General features: G+C 42.6%; 1 protein-coding gene across 3 annotated transcripts in view; it reads left to right on the top strand.

Annotated features, from left to right (window-relative positions):
• The window catches only part of EPHA3 (EPH receptor A3), a 316,733-nt gene that overhangs the window by 270,359 nt on the left and 33,856 nt on the right, over positions 1–12,518 (top strand). For 2 of the 3 annotated variants that reach the window (XM_069945772.1, XM_069945771.1), the window contains exons 10-13: positions 2,494–2,619; positions 8,280–8,465; positions 8,965–9,026; positions 10,847–11,056. In XM_069945772.1, the coding sequence (XP_069801873.1) occupies positions 2,494–2,619; positions 8,280–8,465; positions 8,965–9,026; positions 10,847–11,056 (584 nt within the window). Of the gene's footprint in view, positions 1–2,493; positions 2,620–8,279; positions 8,466–8,964; positions 9,027–10,846; positions 11,261–12,518 lie in introns of those variants that run through there. The other variant, XM_069945773.1, reaches the window with a different exon arrangement.

Genomic DNA, 12,518 nt, shown 5'->3' with positions numbered 1-12,518 from the left:
CACAATCTTGAATATTAATTTATTGTTTTATCTTGTTTTGTATTGTTTTATCTTGTCTTAACTTTTTTTTTATAGGACAGACCTCCTGGAACTCTATTTATTATACACTTAAGTATTATATTGGCCTATTTACGTCCAGTAGAATTTGTAGTATGACCCCTGAAAACCGATAGACGTCATACAGAAGTACAACAAGCTCTCTATGGCCGCATATATATTTTAAAAAAAGAAAGAATTACAATTAGAGTTCTGCAGTCCTGAGTTATCATTACTTTTTGCGCTTTATTACTCTATATAGTTTACATAAGCATAAAGAAAGTTCCTATTGCAAGTGAAGGACAAATGTTTAAATGGATGTTGTTCACCATCTGGGGAGTTAGAGCTGCGGGCTCAAAGCTCTGAATGATCATTACCAGGCAGTTTATGGTTTCGCCAGAGGCGATGTTTACATTGGCCTTAATTGTGTTTGTTAATTGTATTGTTTTTACAGGCAGCGAGTTATAGCACCTTTTATACAATGGAACAATTCATCAGCGTTTCTAGGCGTTTCAGCATAACACCCTCACTCTTAACAAAGAGCCCTGTTTATGCCGAGTCCCCCGCAAACAAAATGACCCAGTCTCTATAGGAAAAGCAGCTATTTCCTTCTCCTTCTCTTTAACCTGTCTGTGGATAGTCGTAGCCCGAAAATGAATTTGTCGTTTAACACGTTACAAATCCAGCTCAGCAATCCCTAAACCCTTCTGCTGAATTAAAGCGTATTTCCGTAAAACAGCCAGGACCATTTGTTATATGAAAATTAATTAAACTTGCTGAGTATTAGGAGAAACCAACGTGCCATTATTTATGTGTTAAACAGAAGGCGCTGCTCCGCTATAAACTTCGATTTCCTCTTTAAAATAAATAATAGGAAGCTGGAAGGAGGAAAGAAAAAAAAAAAACTAAACTACAGGACCATGCCCTGATTGGAGGTAGCTAATACCTCTGTTTAAAAACATTAGAAAAAAATCCCTTCAAGTAAAATGTTCTATATAGTAAGTAAGGGAATGACTGTGAACAAGAGGGTGTCAAGTGGTTCAGGTAGTGCCAGTGGGAAGGGGTCAAGTGGTGCAGGTAGTGCCAGTGGGAAGGGGAGGGGGTCAAGTGGTGCAGGTAGTGCCAGTGGGAAGGGGAGGGGGTCAAGTGGTGCAGGTAGTGCCAGTGGGAAGGGGAGGGGGTCAAGTGGTGCAGATAGTGCCAGTGGGAAGGGGAGGGGGTCAAGTGGTGCAGGTAATGCCAGTGGGAAGGGGAGGGGGTCAAGTGGTGCAGGTAGTGCCAGTGGGAAGGGGAGGGGTTCAAGTGGTGCAGATAGTGCCAGTGGGAAGGGGAGGGGGTCAAGTGGTGCAGGTAGTGCCAGTGGGAAGGGGAGGGGGTCAAGTGGTGCAGGTAGTGCCAGTGGGAAGGGGAGGGGGTCAAGTGGTGCAGGTAGTGCCAGTGGGAAGGGGAGGGGGTCAAGTGGTGCAGGTAGTGCCAGTGGGAAGGGGAGGGGGTCAAGTGGTGCAGGTAGTGCCAGTGGGAAGGGGAGGGGGTCAAGTGGTGCAGGTAGTGCCAGTGGGAAGGGAAAGGTGTCAAGTGGTGCAGGTAGTTCCAGTGGGAAGGGGAGGGTGTCAAGTGGTGGAGGTAGTGCCAGTAAGAAGGGGAGAGGGTCAAGTGGTGCAGGTAGTGCCAGTGGGAAGGGGAGGGGGTCAAGTGGTGCAGGTAGTGCCAGTGGGAAGGGGAGGGTGTCAAGTGGTGCAGGTAGTGCCAGTGGGAAGGGGAGGGTGTCAAGTGGTGCAGGTAGTGCCAGTGGGAAGGGGAGGGTGTCAAGTGGTGCAGGTAGTGCCAGTGGGAAGGGGAGCGTGTCAAGTGGTGCAGGTAGTTCATGATGTGGCCGCTAACTAGCCTCCTTGCCTGTCAATCACCACGCAGAGTGTGCTGACAGGACAGAGAGCGTTACTGCCCTCCCCCTGCCTCGTGTGCGGTATTAGGCTAAGTTCACACTACATAGATATTTTTGCAACCACGACCGTTATTTAATTAAATTGCAGATCACATTTAGCTCAATGGAATCATGGACAGAGAGTATATACTCTGTATACATTTAAGTCGGGATTCCTTGCGGCCTCAGAAAAAAATGACTTGTCAGTTTTGTGTATATTCATTCAATAGCGGCCGCACAACACTGACAGAGGAGACAGGGTAAAGTGCGGCTCCAGACGCACTTTACCTTGTTGGCTATGGGTAATTGGAATGTGGGTGCACCCAAATGTACCCGCATCCCAATACTAAGGAAATTACATTTATCCGCCTACTAATGAACTTCACGAACACCGGCCGTTCTGTTCTGTATGCCGATGTACATATTGCACCTTGTACAATGAATTTTATCCATATAAGAAATGCTCAGAACTTGAAGGAATTGCAGGTGAATTAATTCATATCATTCCCATCATGTCATCTTCTCTTCCCTAACAGTAAAGTTTCCTGGACTCAGGACCTACGTAGATCCACATACCTATGAAGATCCTAACCAAGCGGTACATGAATTCGCCAAGGAGCTGGACTCTACATGTATATCCATAGACAAAGTTATCGGAGCAGGTAAAGAAACTTAAGTCTGGCTTACATTAACTAAATAAATGAAAAGTCTATTATTTAGGTGACTGTTCTATTATATGTAATACATTTGTATTGAGCTGCAGGGACCCACTAAACGTGACTAAATAGAACAGCCATGTGTGAGCTTGGGATGTATGGCATATACATTGGCCGTCAGGTGTAACAAGTAATGCTCTGATATTAACCATTTGGCTTTATAAGACGCTGGTTGCATTGGCAATAGTGATCCTCATTATAAAAGCTGTGTATGTATCCATATATACATACACCTGGGAAGAAATGGCATTTTTTTTTTTTAAATATAAAAGTCATATTACATTTGGTCTTTGTGACCCTTTAAAATTTGGCTGGCAAGTCATGTTGGGAATTGTATTCCATCAATGCATCCGACAGGCCAACTACAAAATGTGCCAGTCCCAGGTTTTACTATCAGCTTATATATAGGTCGCTTTGATTATTTGTAGGTCTGGCCCGTACCTGTTTGCACAGTCAGGGAGAACGTATTTAATAGAAATCATTTCTTAGTTGGGAATTGTATCTGGAAATACTTTCTATAAAGCCACACGTTCTGCATTGATTTTAATGCCTCCTAGTTATTTTTTATTAGCCAATAATAATATAGTGTGTGGAGGAACTATACAATAAAATAGTAATGCTGAGCAATGTGTAGAGCGCTGTCCGGGACTTGTATGACACAGAAGCTTGGAAATACATCGTTTTTTTTAAAATATACAGTGGTACCTTGGTTTAAGAGTAACTTGGTTTAAGAACGTTTTGGTTTAAGAGCTCGCAGTTTTTCAAAATTGTGACTTGGTTTAAGAGCATTGCTTTGGTTTAAGAGCTCCCCTGTACTGGGTGGAAGGGGGAGTGGGGGAGGGGCATGGTCTGCATAGCGGGGTCTACAGCACTGTACTCTGACCCAGGAAGTCTCCCTCACCTTCCAAATCTTAGCAGATCCACTTCAGGCTGGGGCTTACATCAGGGGACATGACTGTGGAGGTAATCTCTCCATAGCTGTAACCCCTCTCTCCCCGGACAGAGAGTGCTGCATGTATGTGCCCACATCTGTCCTGCTCATTCCTTCCTGCTCCCTGCAGTCTCTGCCAGTCCTTGTGTTTCCCATCCTCTCCATTACTGTACAGTAACTTATAATATCACAGATTCTGCTGTTTCTGAATGTTTGTTTCATTTGTTTTACATGTTATTCAGAATAATAAATCATAATTTTGGGGGGGTGGAACCAATTGTCTGCATTTCTATGATTTCTTATGGGAAAATTTGCTTTGGTTAAAGAGTGGATTTGGATTACAAGCAATGTGCTTACATTTATTTCAATGAATCAAATGTAGCCTAGCAGTGACTATGTTCAGTCTATTTTCAAGCAAATAAATTTTTTAAAGCGACAGTTCAAGGCACACAAAGGGAACACAGACAGACAGGTGAAGCCCTAACACTGTCCCACTCCCGCTGTCCCTGCCTACTTGCCACTAGACCACCCTAAACAATGGCAGACAACATGGTGAACTGAAATAGGGAGACACGTAAGACAAGACAGAAGTTGGTAACAAAGACAGACAAAACACAATAGCGGATAGCTGTGCAAAAATAGGCCAGAACCAGAATCACAGAGCCAAAGAATAGTCAGAAGCAAGACGAAGTCAGGTATAACAGGAGTTCAGGATACACAGGAATAGAAAGCCAGAGACAGGTACAAGTGTAAACCTACAGAAGGCATAAAGCCTGGGAAATGACTGAGCTTTATGTGAAAGCAGGTCCCGGTCTCAGAGACGATTGGAGCAAAGAAACAAGAGATTGCACAGGAGGGCTAGGCTGTCAGTCATTATCCAAGGCAAGGTGTTAACTGTATATCTGCTGGAAGAAATCTTCCCAGACAATGAATAGGGAGTTAACCTAAATCAATAGCAATGCCAGAACAGAATAAAACCGAGTTCACACTAATAAATGCAGACAAGAGAATAACTAGCGTGCGCGTAAATTTTGCCGCAATGGTCATAGCTGCCGGCAACCAGAGCTCAAGAACATGGTTTTACCAGGTACAATCCTGACAAGCCTTAGTTTAGGCATTCTGCAGGTTTGCTGAATTAGGCTTGTTTGCTGAATAAGTTCACACCACGTAAATTTTCTATTAATCATGCAACAATGTTTTTGCAACAACAACCACCGTGATGATTAGAAAATTTACGTTGCACTGCAGTCAATGGAATCCCGGACGGAGTGTATACACATAGTCGGATCTTTAGCAGCCACAGGAAAAACTGACATGTCAGTTTTGTGCGGCCGCTATTCAATGAATAGCGGCCGCACAGAGCGGTCAGTTCACACAATGGAGCGTGCGGCTCCGGCCGCACTTCCCATTGTGTGCTATGGTGAATTGGGATGTGGGCACACACAGATGCGCCCACATCCCAATTCAGCACAAAGGAAGTTCATCCGGTCAGTACTGCTGTACCAGCTGGGATGATCTTCACTAACATGCTGTGTCTCATGCTGTGTGAACCTGGCCTTATGCTAGAAACATACTGTTGGTTTAAATGTGAACATATCTTAACCTTCATTGCAACTTTTTCATCCTTTTTTCGAACAATGCATGATGAATTAGCGTTTGTTTGGTTGTTTTTTTGTTTTTTTTGGGGGGGGGGGTCCACCTATTGTATTGTCAAAAATGTTGCACCTGTTTAAAGAGTTCCATATGATTCATACTGAATATCTCAGAACTAAAGGCAGTATTAGATAGCTTTAACCCCTTAAGAACGGGGCCCATTTTCGTTTTTGCGTTTTCGGTTTTTCCTCCTTGTGCTTAAAAGGCCATAGCACTTGCATTTTTCACCTAGAGACCCACATGAGCCCTTATTTTTTGCGCCACTAATTGTACTTTGCAATGACAGGCTGAATTTTTGCATTTGGTACACTACGAAACCAGAAAAAAATTCAAAGTGTGGTGAAATTAAAAAAAAAACGCATTGGGGTAAAACTGACTTGTTATGCATGTTCCACAAGTCGTTAGGTTTAAAACGATATATAACATGTATAACTTATATTGTCACTGATGGCCTGTAAAAAATTTAAACCATTGTCAACAAATATACGTCACTTAAAATCGCTCTATTCCCAGGCTTATAGCGCTCTTATCCTTTGGTCTATGGGGCTGTGTGGGGGTGGGGGTGTCATTTTTTGCACCATGATGTGTTCTTTCTATCGGTACCTTGATTGCGCATATACGACTTTTTGGTCGCTTTTTATGACATTTTTTCTGGATTTGATGCGACCAAAAATGCGCAATTTTGCACTTTTGGATTTTTTTGCACTGACGCCGTTTACCGTGCGAGATCAGGAATGTGATTAATTAATAGTTCGGGCGATTACGCACGCGGAGATACCAAACATGTTTATTTATTTGTTTACTTTTATTTAAAACCTGGGAAAAGGGGGGTGATTCAGACTTTTATTAGGGGAGGGGGCTTTTTACTATAAACAACACTTTTTTTTTTTTTTTTTTTACACATATACTAGAAGCCCCCCCTAGGGGACTTCTAGTATATATACTTTGATCTCTCATTGAGATCTCTGCAGCATAGATATGTTGCAGAGATCAATGAGATAGGCACTCGTTTACTTCCGGCTGCTGCAGCCGGAAGTAAATGGGTGCTGAGCCGGGGACGGCGCCATCTTGGACGAGTCCCCGGCCAGCATCAGTAACGGAGATCGCTCCTCCGGGACGATCTCCCCCACTAGACACCAGGGAACCGTTGCCTCCGGTAATCGGAGGCAGCTGTCAACTTTGACAGCTGCCTCCGATTAGCTAATTAGTGGGCACGACGATCGGACCGTGCCCGCTAATAGCGGCGGTCCCGGACTACTCGCGGCACCCGGGACCGCGGCGCTTCAAAGCGGGGTCGCCGCGCGGCCCCGCTTTGAAGTGCTAATGAGGACATATGACGTATCGGTACGTCATATGTCCTTAAGAGGTTAAAGGGGTTACCCAGCGCTACAACAACATGACCACTTTCTTCCAAAGACAGCACCGCTCTTGTCTCCAGTTTGGGTGCAGGTTTTGCTACTCGGTTCCATTGAAGTAAATGGAGCTTAAAGGGGTTATCCAGCGCTCTTGTCTACTCTTGTCTCCAGTTCAGGTGCGGTTTGCAATTAAGCTCCATTTACTTCAATGAAACTGAGTTTCAAAACCTGCACCCAACCTGGAGACAAGAGAGGGGAGAAAGTAGCCATGTTTTTGTAATGCTGGATAACCCCTTTAATTGCAAACCACACCGGAACTAAAGACAAGAGTGGTGCTGTCTCTGCAAGAAAGTAGCCATGTTTTCGTCCATGGCACCTTTCATATATCTATCAGTGCTTTCATAATGTAAAAGAATACTTTTCTATCATGCGAAGTGTAAAAGAGGGGGTTCCAAGCCCAGAAGTAAGGAATGTAACACTACAGCTACATCTGACTAACTGGGCTCCTCTACATCTGCAGTTCTGCCATTTCCAGCCATGTGCAGCACCGAGGCCGCAGCCCTGCAGAGATTCCTCTTTTGTAATGTTTTCCCATCAAACGCTGTATTCCTGTTTTATCTAATTAGTAATGACAGGAAGAGATGTTCAATTACTAGTCTACAAATAGCTGGATAAAAGAACCGCGTGCTATCCTGTTTTGCTCATGATTTCATCCCTTTGAAGTCAGGTGTAAGATTTATATGGTTATCAAGATCTAATAAACTATGAATATATGCGTATTGTTATAGAGATACGTGCTGCAATGAGCTCAATACTACAACAAGCATCCAGCATTACTCTAATGTCTTATAATAATCATAGCCAAATTAGGAGGATCATTGAACATGCAGGGGGAGATTTATCAAACATGGTGTAAAGTGAAACGGGCTCAGTTGCCCCTAGCAACCAATCAGATTCCACCTTTCATGTTCCAAAGAGTCTGTGAGGAATGAAAGGTGGAATCTGATTGGTTGCTAGGGGCAACTGAGCCAGTTTCACTTTACACCATGTTTGATAAATCTCCCCCATTGAGTCAGGGCCACCATCTGCACAAAGCTTACCCGGGCCCACAACGTTTCTAGGGGCCCGGAGAGGGAGAGGGGCCTGGTGCTCTAATGTTCGGCCCACTTACTGCCCCCATTATAATAGTAGGCACACACACCCTTCGTAGCAAAAAGGAAAAATAATTACCATCTCCATGCTCCTATGCTAAACACCCCCACTCTAGTCTGGTTTAAGAGACACAGTGGCATGATGTCTCCCTGCTGCCCATGATGGGACATTGACACCCTGAGCAACTCCTGGCACACACAGAAGATGTCTTGATCCAGTTGGCTTATCTAGTTAGCTGAGTGGGCAATTTCTTCTGCCAAACTTGACATTGGAAAGCCATTGAAGTGGTACTGGGGTCCTGTAAGAATGGCAGCATTACTGGAGTAGGGAAGGTAGGTATACTGTAGGTTTCTTTACCATGTATCACCAGAATACCCCTCAAAATCAGGTCCCCAATTTAGTTCTAGCATTAAAAATGATGTCTCAAAAAGTCTAGAAAAAATTAGCAAAATGCATAAAAAAAATAAGCTAAACGTATTGCTGACAACTTCGCCCTTCTATCCACTTTGTTGCAGGAGAATTTGGAGAAGTTTGCAGTGGTCGTCTGAAACTTCCATCTAAAAAGGAAATCAGTGTGGCCATTAAGACACTGAAAGTCGGTTACACCGAAAAACAAAGGAGGGATTTCTTGAGTGAAGCCAGTATCATGGGGCAGTTCGAGCACCCCAACATCATAAGGCTGGAAGGAGTAGTTACCAAAAGTAAGTCTCAATTACATATTACTGTCCCTTTATAGATTTATTCAACCACTTTTTTGTTTATTTTTTGCAACATTTGTAAATTTTGCGTCCTATAGCTTCAATTTTGTTACCCCATATCGGTTAGGCTACAGTTAATTCATAAGCAGCAGATTTGTTTAGGAGTTTCTGCAATTACTGCATCCTTCTCATCTGAAATCTTCCTATTTAAATCAATGGAATCAATTTTCAGTAGTGGAAATTTTTGAAACAAATCTGCAATGTGTGAACCCAGCTCTGAAGAATCCAATCCCTAGAAGCTGCAGAGACTGTGCAGGCAGTCAGGTGATAATGTCATGGCAAGCTAAGGAGAACAGAAGGTCTAATTCTTCGACACTTCTTCTCAGTTCAGTCCCAAAAAGCAAAAAATTTGGAATTTCCCTTAAAATCTATCAGTTGTACCGGATATATTATAAAGTTGTGTTAAATGGATAAAGAGTAATTTATATGTAAATGTTTCCAGGCAAGCCGGTTATGATTGTGACTGAGTACATGGAGAATGGCTCTCTGGATAGCTTCCTCCGGGTAAGTAGGAGAACATCTTTAAATGCGTATTTATTGCCAGCAATTTGAGACATTTACACACATTTTCTCCTCTTTTCTACCTCCAATGTTGTGTTTTACGGAGACAATGAATAACATAATACATTCCTTAAGTGACAGGTTCCTTCATTATTATGTCATTGCCACAATTATGTATAGTCACACTCTGCCCTCTATATATCAGTGCGGATGCCAGGATTGCCATTATCGCACGTGTGACTATTGAAAAGATCCCATTATTTGTGTACCGTGCAATATGACATCATTATTGGCCAGGTAATGCTGCCGTTGGGTTTCATCCCACATTTTGTTTAACCTGAGACTTAGTTATACTTTATGAGACTTAGTTAGTTAGTTATAATGGAATATAATTCATATATATATATATATTTATATATATATATATATTTTTTTTAATAAGTTTTTTAGGAAAATTAAACTAAATACGTTTTAATTTCACAATAGCTTTCTCACATTTTTGGGGCGTTTCGTTTAACTTTTTAATTTTTTTTTTATCAACTGTTTTTTTTTCCACCCCCCAATATATTCTTTGTTTAAATTTTAAAAAGTGATAAAAAATTCCAATATAACAAACAGCTTAGAATGATAACAATTTAAAGGGGTATTCCAAGAAAAATTAATTTGTCCCTTATCCACCGGATAGGGGACAAGTAAGAGGTCAGAAGGAGTCCGACCTCTGCACCCCCAGCCGCTCTCTCTATCGCACCCCCCACCCTCCCCACCCCTGCTTCTGTATTGTGAATAGAGCAGTGGGTACAGCATGCGACCTGTGGCTCTAGTAATTCCTATCGAGAAGCCAAAAAGAGCCGCACATTGGTATAAATCTAAAGCAGTAAAATATAAATTCTGTAATCTACTACTTAAAAAAAAAAGTATAAGCGCATGGGTGTAAAAATAGTAAATAGTAAAGATATACTCACCAACCTTAATCCCCCATGCCCACACTCTATGCCCCCCACTGATCACTGCTTCTTCCTGATTCCTGTTACATGCTGACACTAAAGCATCTGCCCTCTCAGCCAATCAATGGCTGCAGTGGTGGCCCACATCAGTTACTTATTGGCTGAACCGGCAGGCCCCTTACGGTTGGCGCGTCACAGCAATGACCAGTAGGGAACGTGGAGTGTGATCAAAGCAAGGTAGGTAAGTATAGCTTGTTATTTTTACACTACACCAGTCACATTGATTTTTATTTTCTCCTCAGACAACCCCTTTAGATATTGGAGACAAATATGGTGTACAATGCAATATCATATTTCATCCTATAGCCTGGATCTCATAGCTTTGCTCATACAGTGTGATAAATCACTGGGATAGGAATTTTTTGACCTTTTTATGGAATTTTCTGTAGATTTCTACCTACAGTCTATATGTGCATATTAAGGCTCTGTTCAGACATAAAAAAAAACAAAAAAAACTAAATATCAGTCTCTCCTATTATAATTAAATTTTATCACAAAACCTGAGCACCTTTAATTTTATTCTAGTCATAATTAATATATTCTAATAGTTTACTTAGAAAATTTGCTTGTTTACAGTGTTGGCATTTGTGGATTTTTACCGGTTGTTCCAGTACAAGCCCCAGCGATTGTGGAGCTCACCGCCAGTGTGTTAGAACAATATACGGCTTGATATCAGTGAAATGAGGACAATTATCATAGTAAATTAGCCAGATATGTGATAATTATAAACAGGAATGTAATTGATAATTTATAGCCAGCTCTTCACTATCATTTAATGGCCAATTAGCATCTCAATTGTCTGCTTGAAATTCCTTCCAGAAACATGATGCTCAATTTACAGTCATCCAGCTGGTCGGTATGCTGCGTGGTATTGCATCTGGCATGAAATATCTCTCGGACATGGGTTACGTCCACCGTGACTTGGCGGCGAGGAACATTCTCATCAACGTTAACCTGGTGTGCAAAGTTTCTGACTTTGGGTTGTCTCGTGTGCTGGAGGACGATCCTGAGGCAGCTTATACGACACGGGTGAGGAAGATACTGAACGTGCGATCTGCTCTCCATTTTTACAAATATTTACCAAATATTCAGCCTCAGAAAGTGTCCCAGTCCCAGGAAGACTTGTGAGACTATGTTGTATGCTTTTTTTCTATTTTACATGTTTTTTCGTACCTTGTTGCATAAGCCTTAAAGAAATAAAAATACATTTAAAGGAGAAGTCAAGGCCTTATCGGAAATAGCACAGGTGGCAAGAACAGGGGAGAGAATAACAATGGCTTACCTCTCTCAGTGCCCGCCATGTGCTGCATGGTTGGCTCTGGGACCCTCAGGCATTTCTTACTTAGTTATGATGATGGAAGTCCCAGCTGATGGATTGCATGCTCAGCCAATGAGGGACTACAGCGGCGCCCGGGCCAGTCACTGACTGCCTGAGCAACCAGTCATGACATTGGCTCTGCTTGATATCCTGGAGCCTGGCAGGGGGCCCCGGAGCAGTGAGCCATTGCTGGAGAGGCACTGGGAGAGGTGATTTAGTATAGTTTATGTTACCCCCTGCAGTTTTCAAAATGTTTACTGCTGCCCAACTTCTCCTTTAAATAAAAAAAAGCCCAATAGGAACCCAGAGATATTACTCTGTGCAGATCGACATGCAGGTGACACCGGACGATTGTGATGCCATGGACACATCCCACGTCGGCCGGGTTTCCAGTGTGGGACATATACACGACAACGTGATTTCACAATAACAAATACCTGGTGAGGATATGTGGTAAGCAAAGAGACAACAATAAGGGTATAGATACCATAGGGGCAGCTAATGACACTCCTACGGGGCTCCATGGAAATTGAGACGACCCCTGGTTGGCCTCATCTGTTTTGCAAGAACCTACGGTACTTTGGACGTTCTACTACACAAAACTGCATTGTTACAAAGAGGGTAAAGATTTGGCTGAGGAGTCCTGAAATAGGCATGGAGTGGGGGAAACAAACAACAGAGCCTGCATAAAGCTGGCCATACATCTTGAACAAACCTTTTTGCAGCACATCCATATGTTCTCAATAGAGAGAGGAGGGGTAAGCCAACTTCAGACAGCTCTAGTGGTGGCTTATTTCTCTGAGAACACAAGGATTGGGTACTTGCATCCATTTCTCCCTTGAAATTACAAGACTTGGAAGGCTGCCATATACTTAAGACAAATGGCTGGTCCTGTCAAATTTGGACAACTTTTTACTAAAGTGAGGAACTTAAAGTGGTCCTCCGGCAAAAATATATTTCTTTCAAATCAACTTGTTTCAGAAGGTTATATGATTTGCAATTTACTTCTATTTAAAAATCTCATCTTCCCATACTTATCAGCTGCTGTAAGGCCTGCAGGAAGTGGTGTATTCTTTTAAGTCTGACACAGAACTGTCCAGAGCAATAGAGGGTTTCTATGGGGATTTGCTGCTGCTCTGGACAGTTTCTGACATGGACAGAGGTGGCAGCAGA

Source organism: Dendropsophus ebraccatus, chromosome 11 (genome assembly GCF_027789765.1).
Source record: "Dendropsophus ebraccatus isolate aDenEbr1 chromosome 11, aDenEbr1.pat, whole genome shotgun sequence".
Classification (NCBI taxonomy): domain Eukaryota; kingdom Metazoa; phylum Chordata; class Amphibia; order Anura; family Hylidae; genus Dendropsophus; species Dendropsophus ebraccatus.
This window is presented reverse-complemented; position numbering and strand designations above follow the sequence as displayed.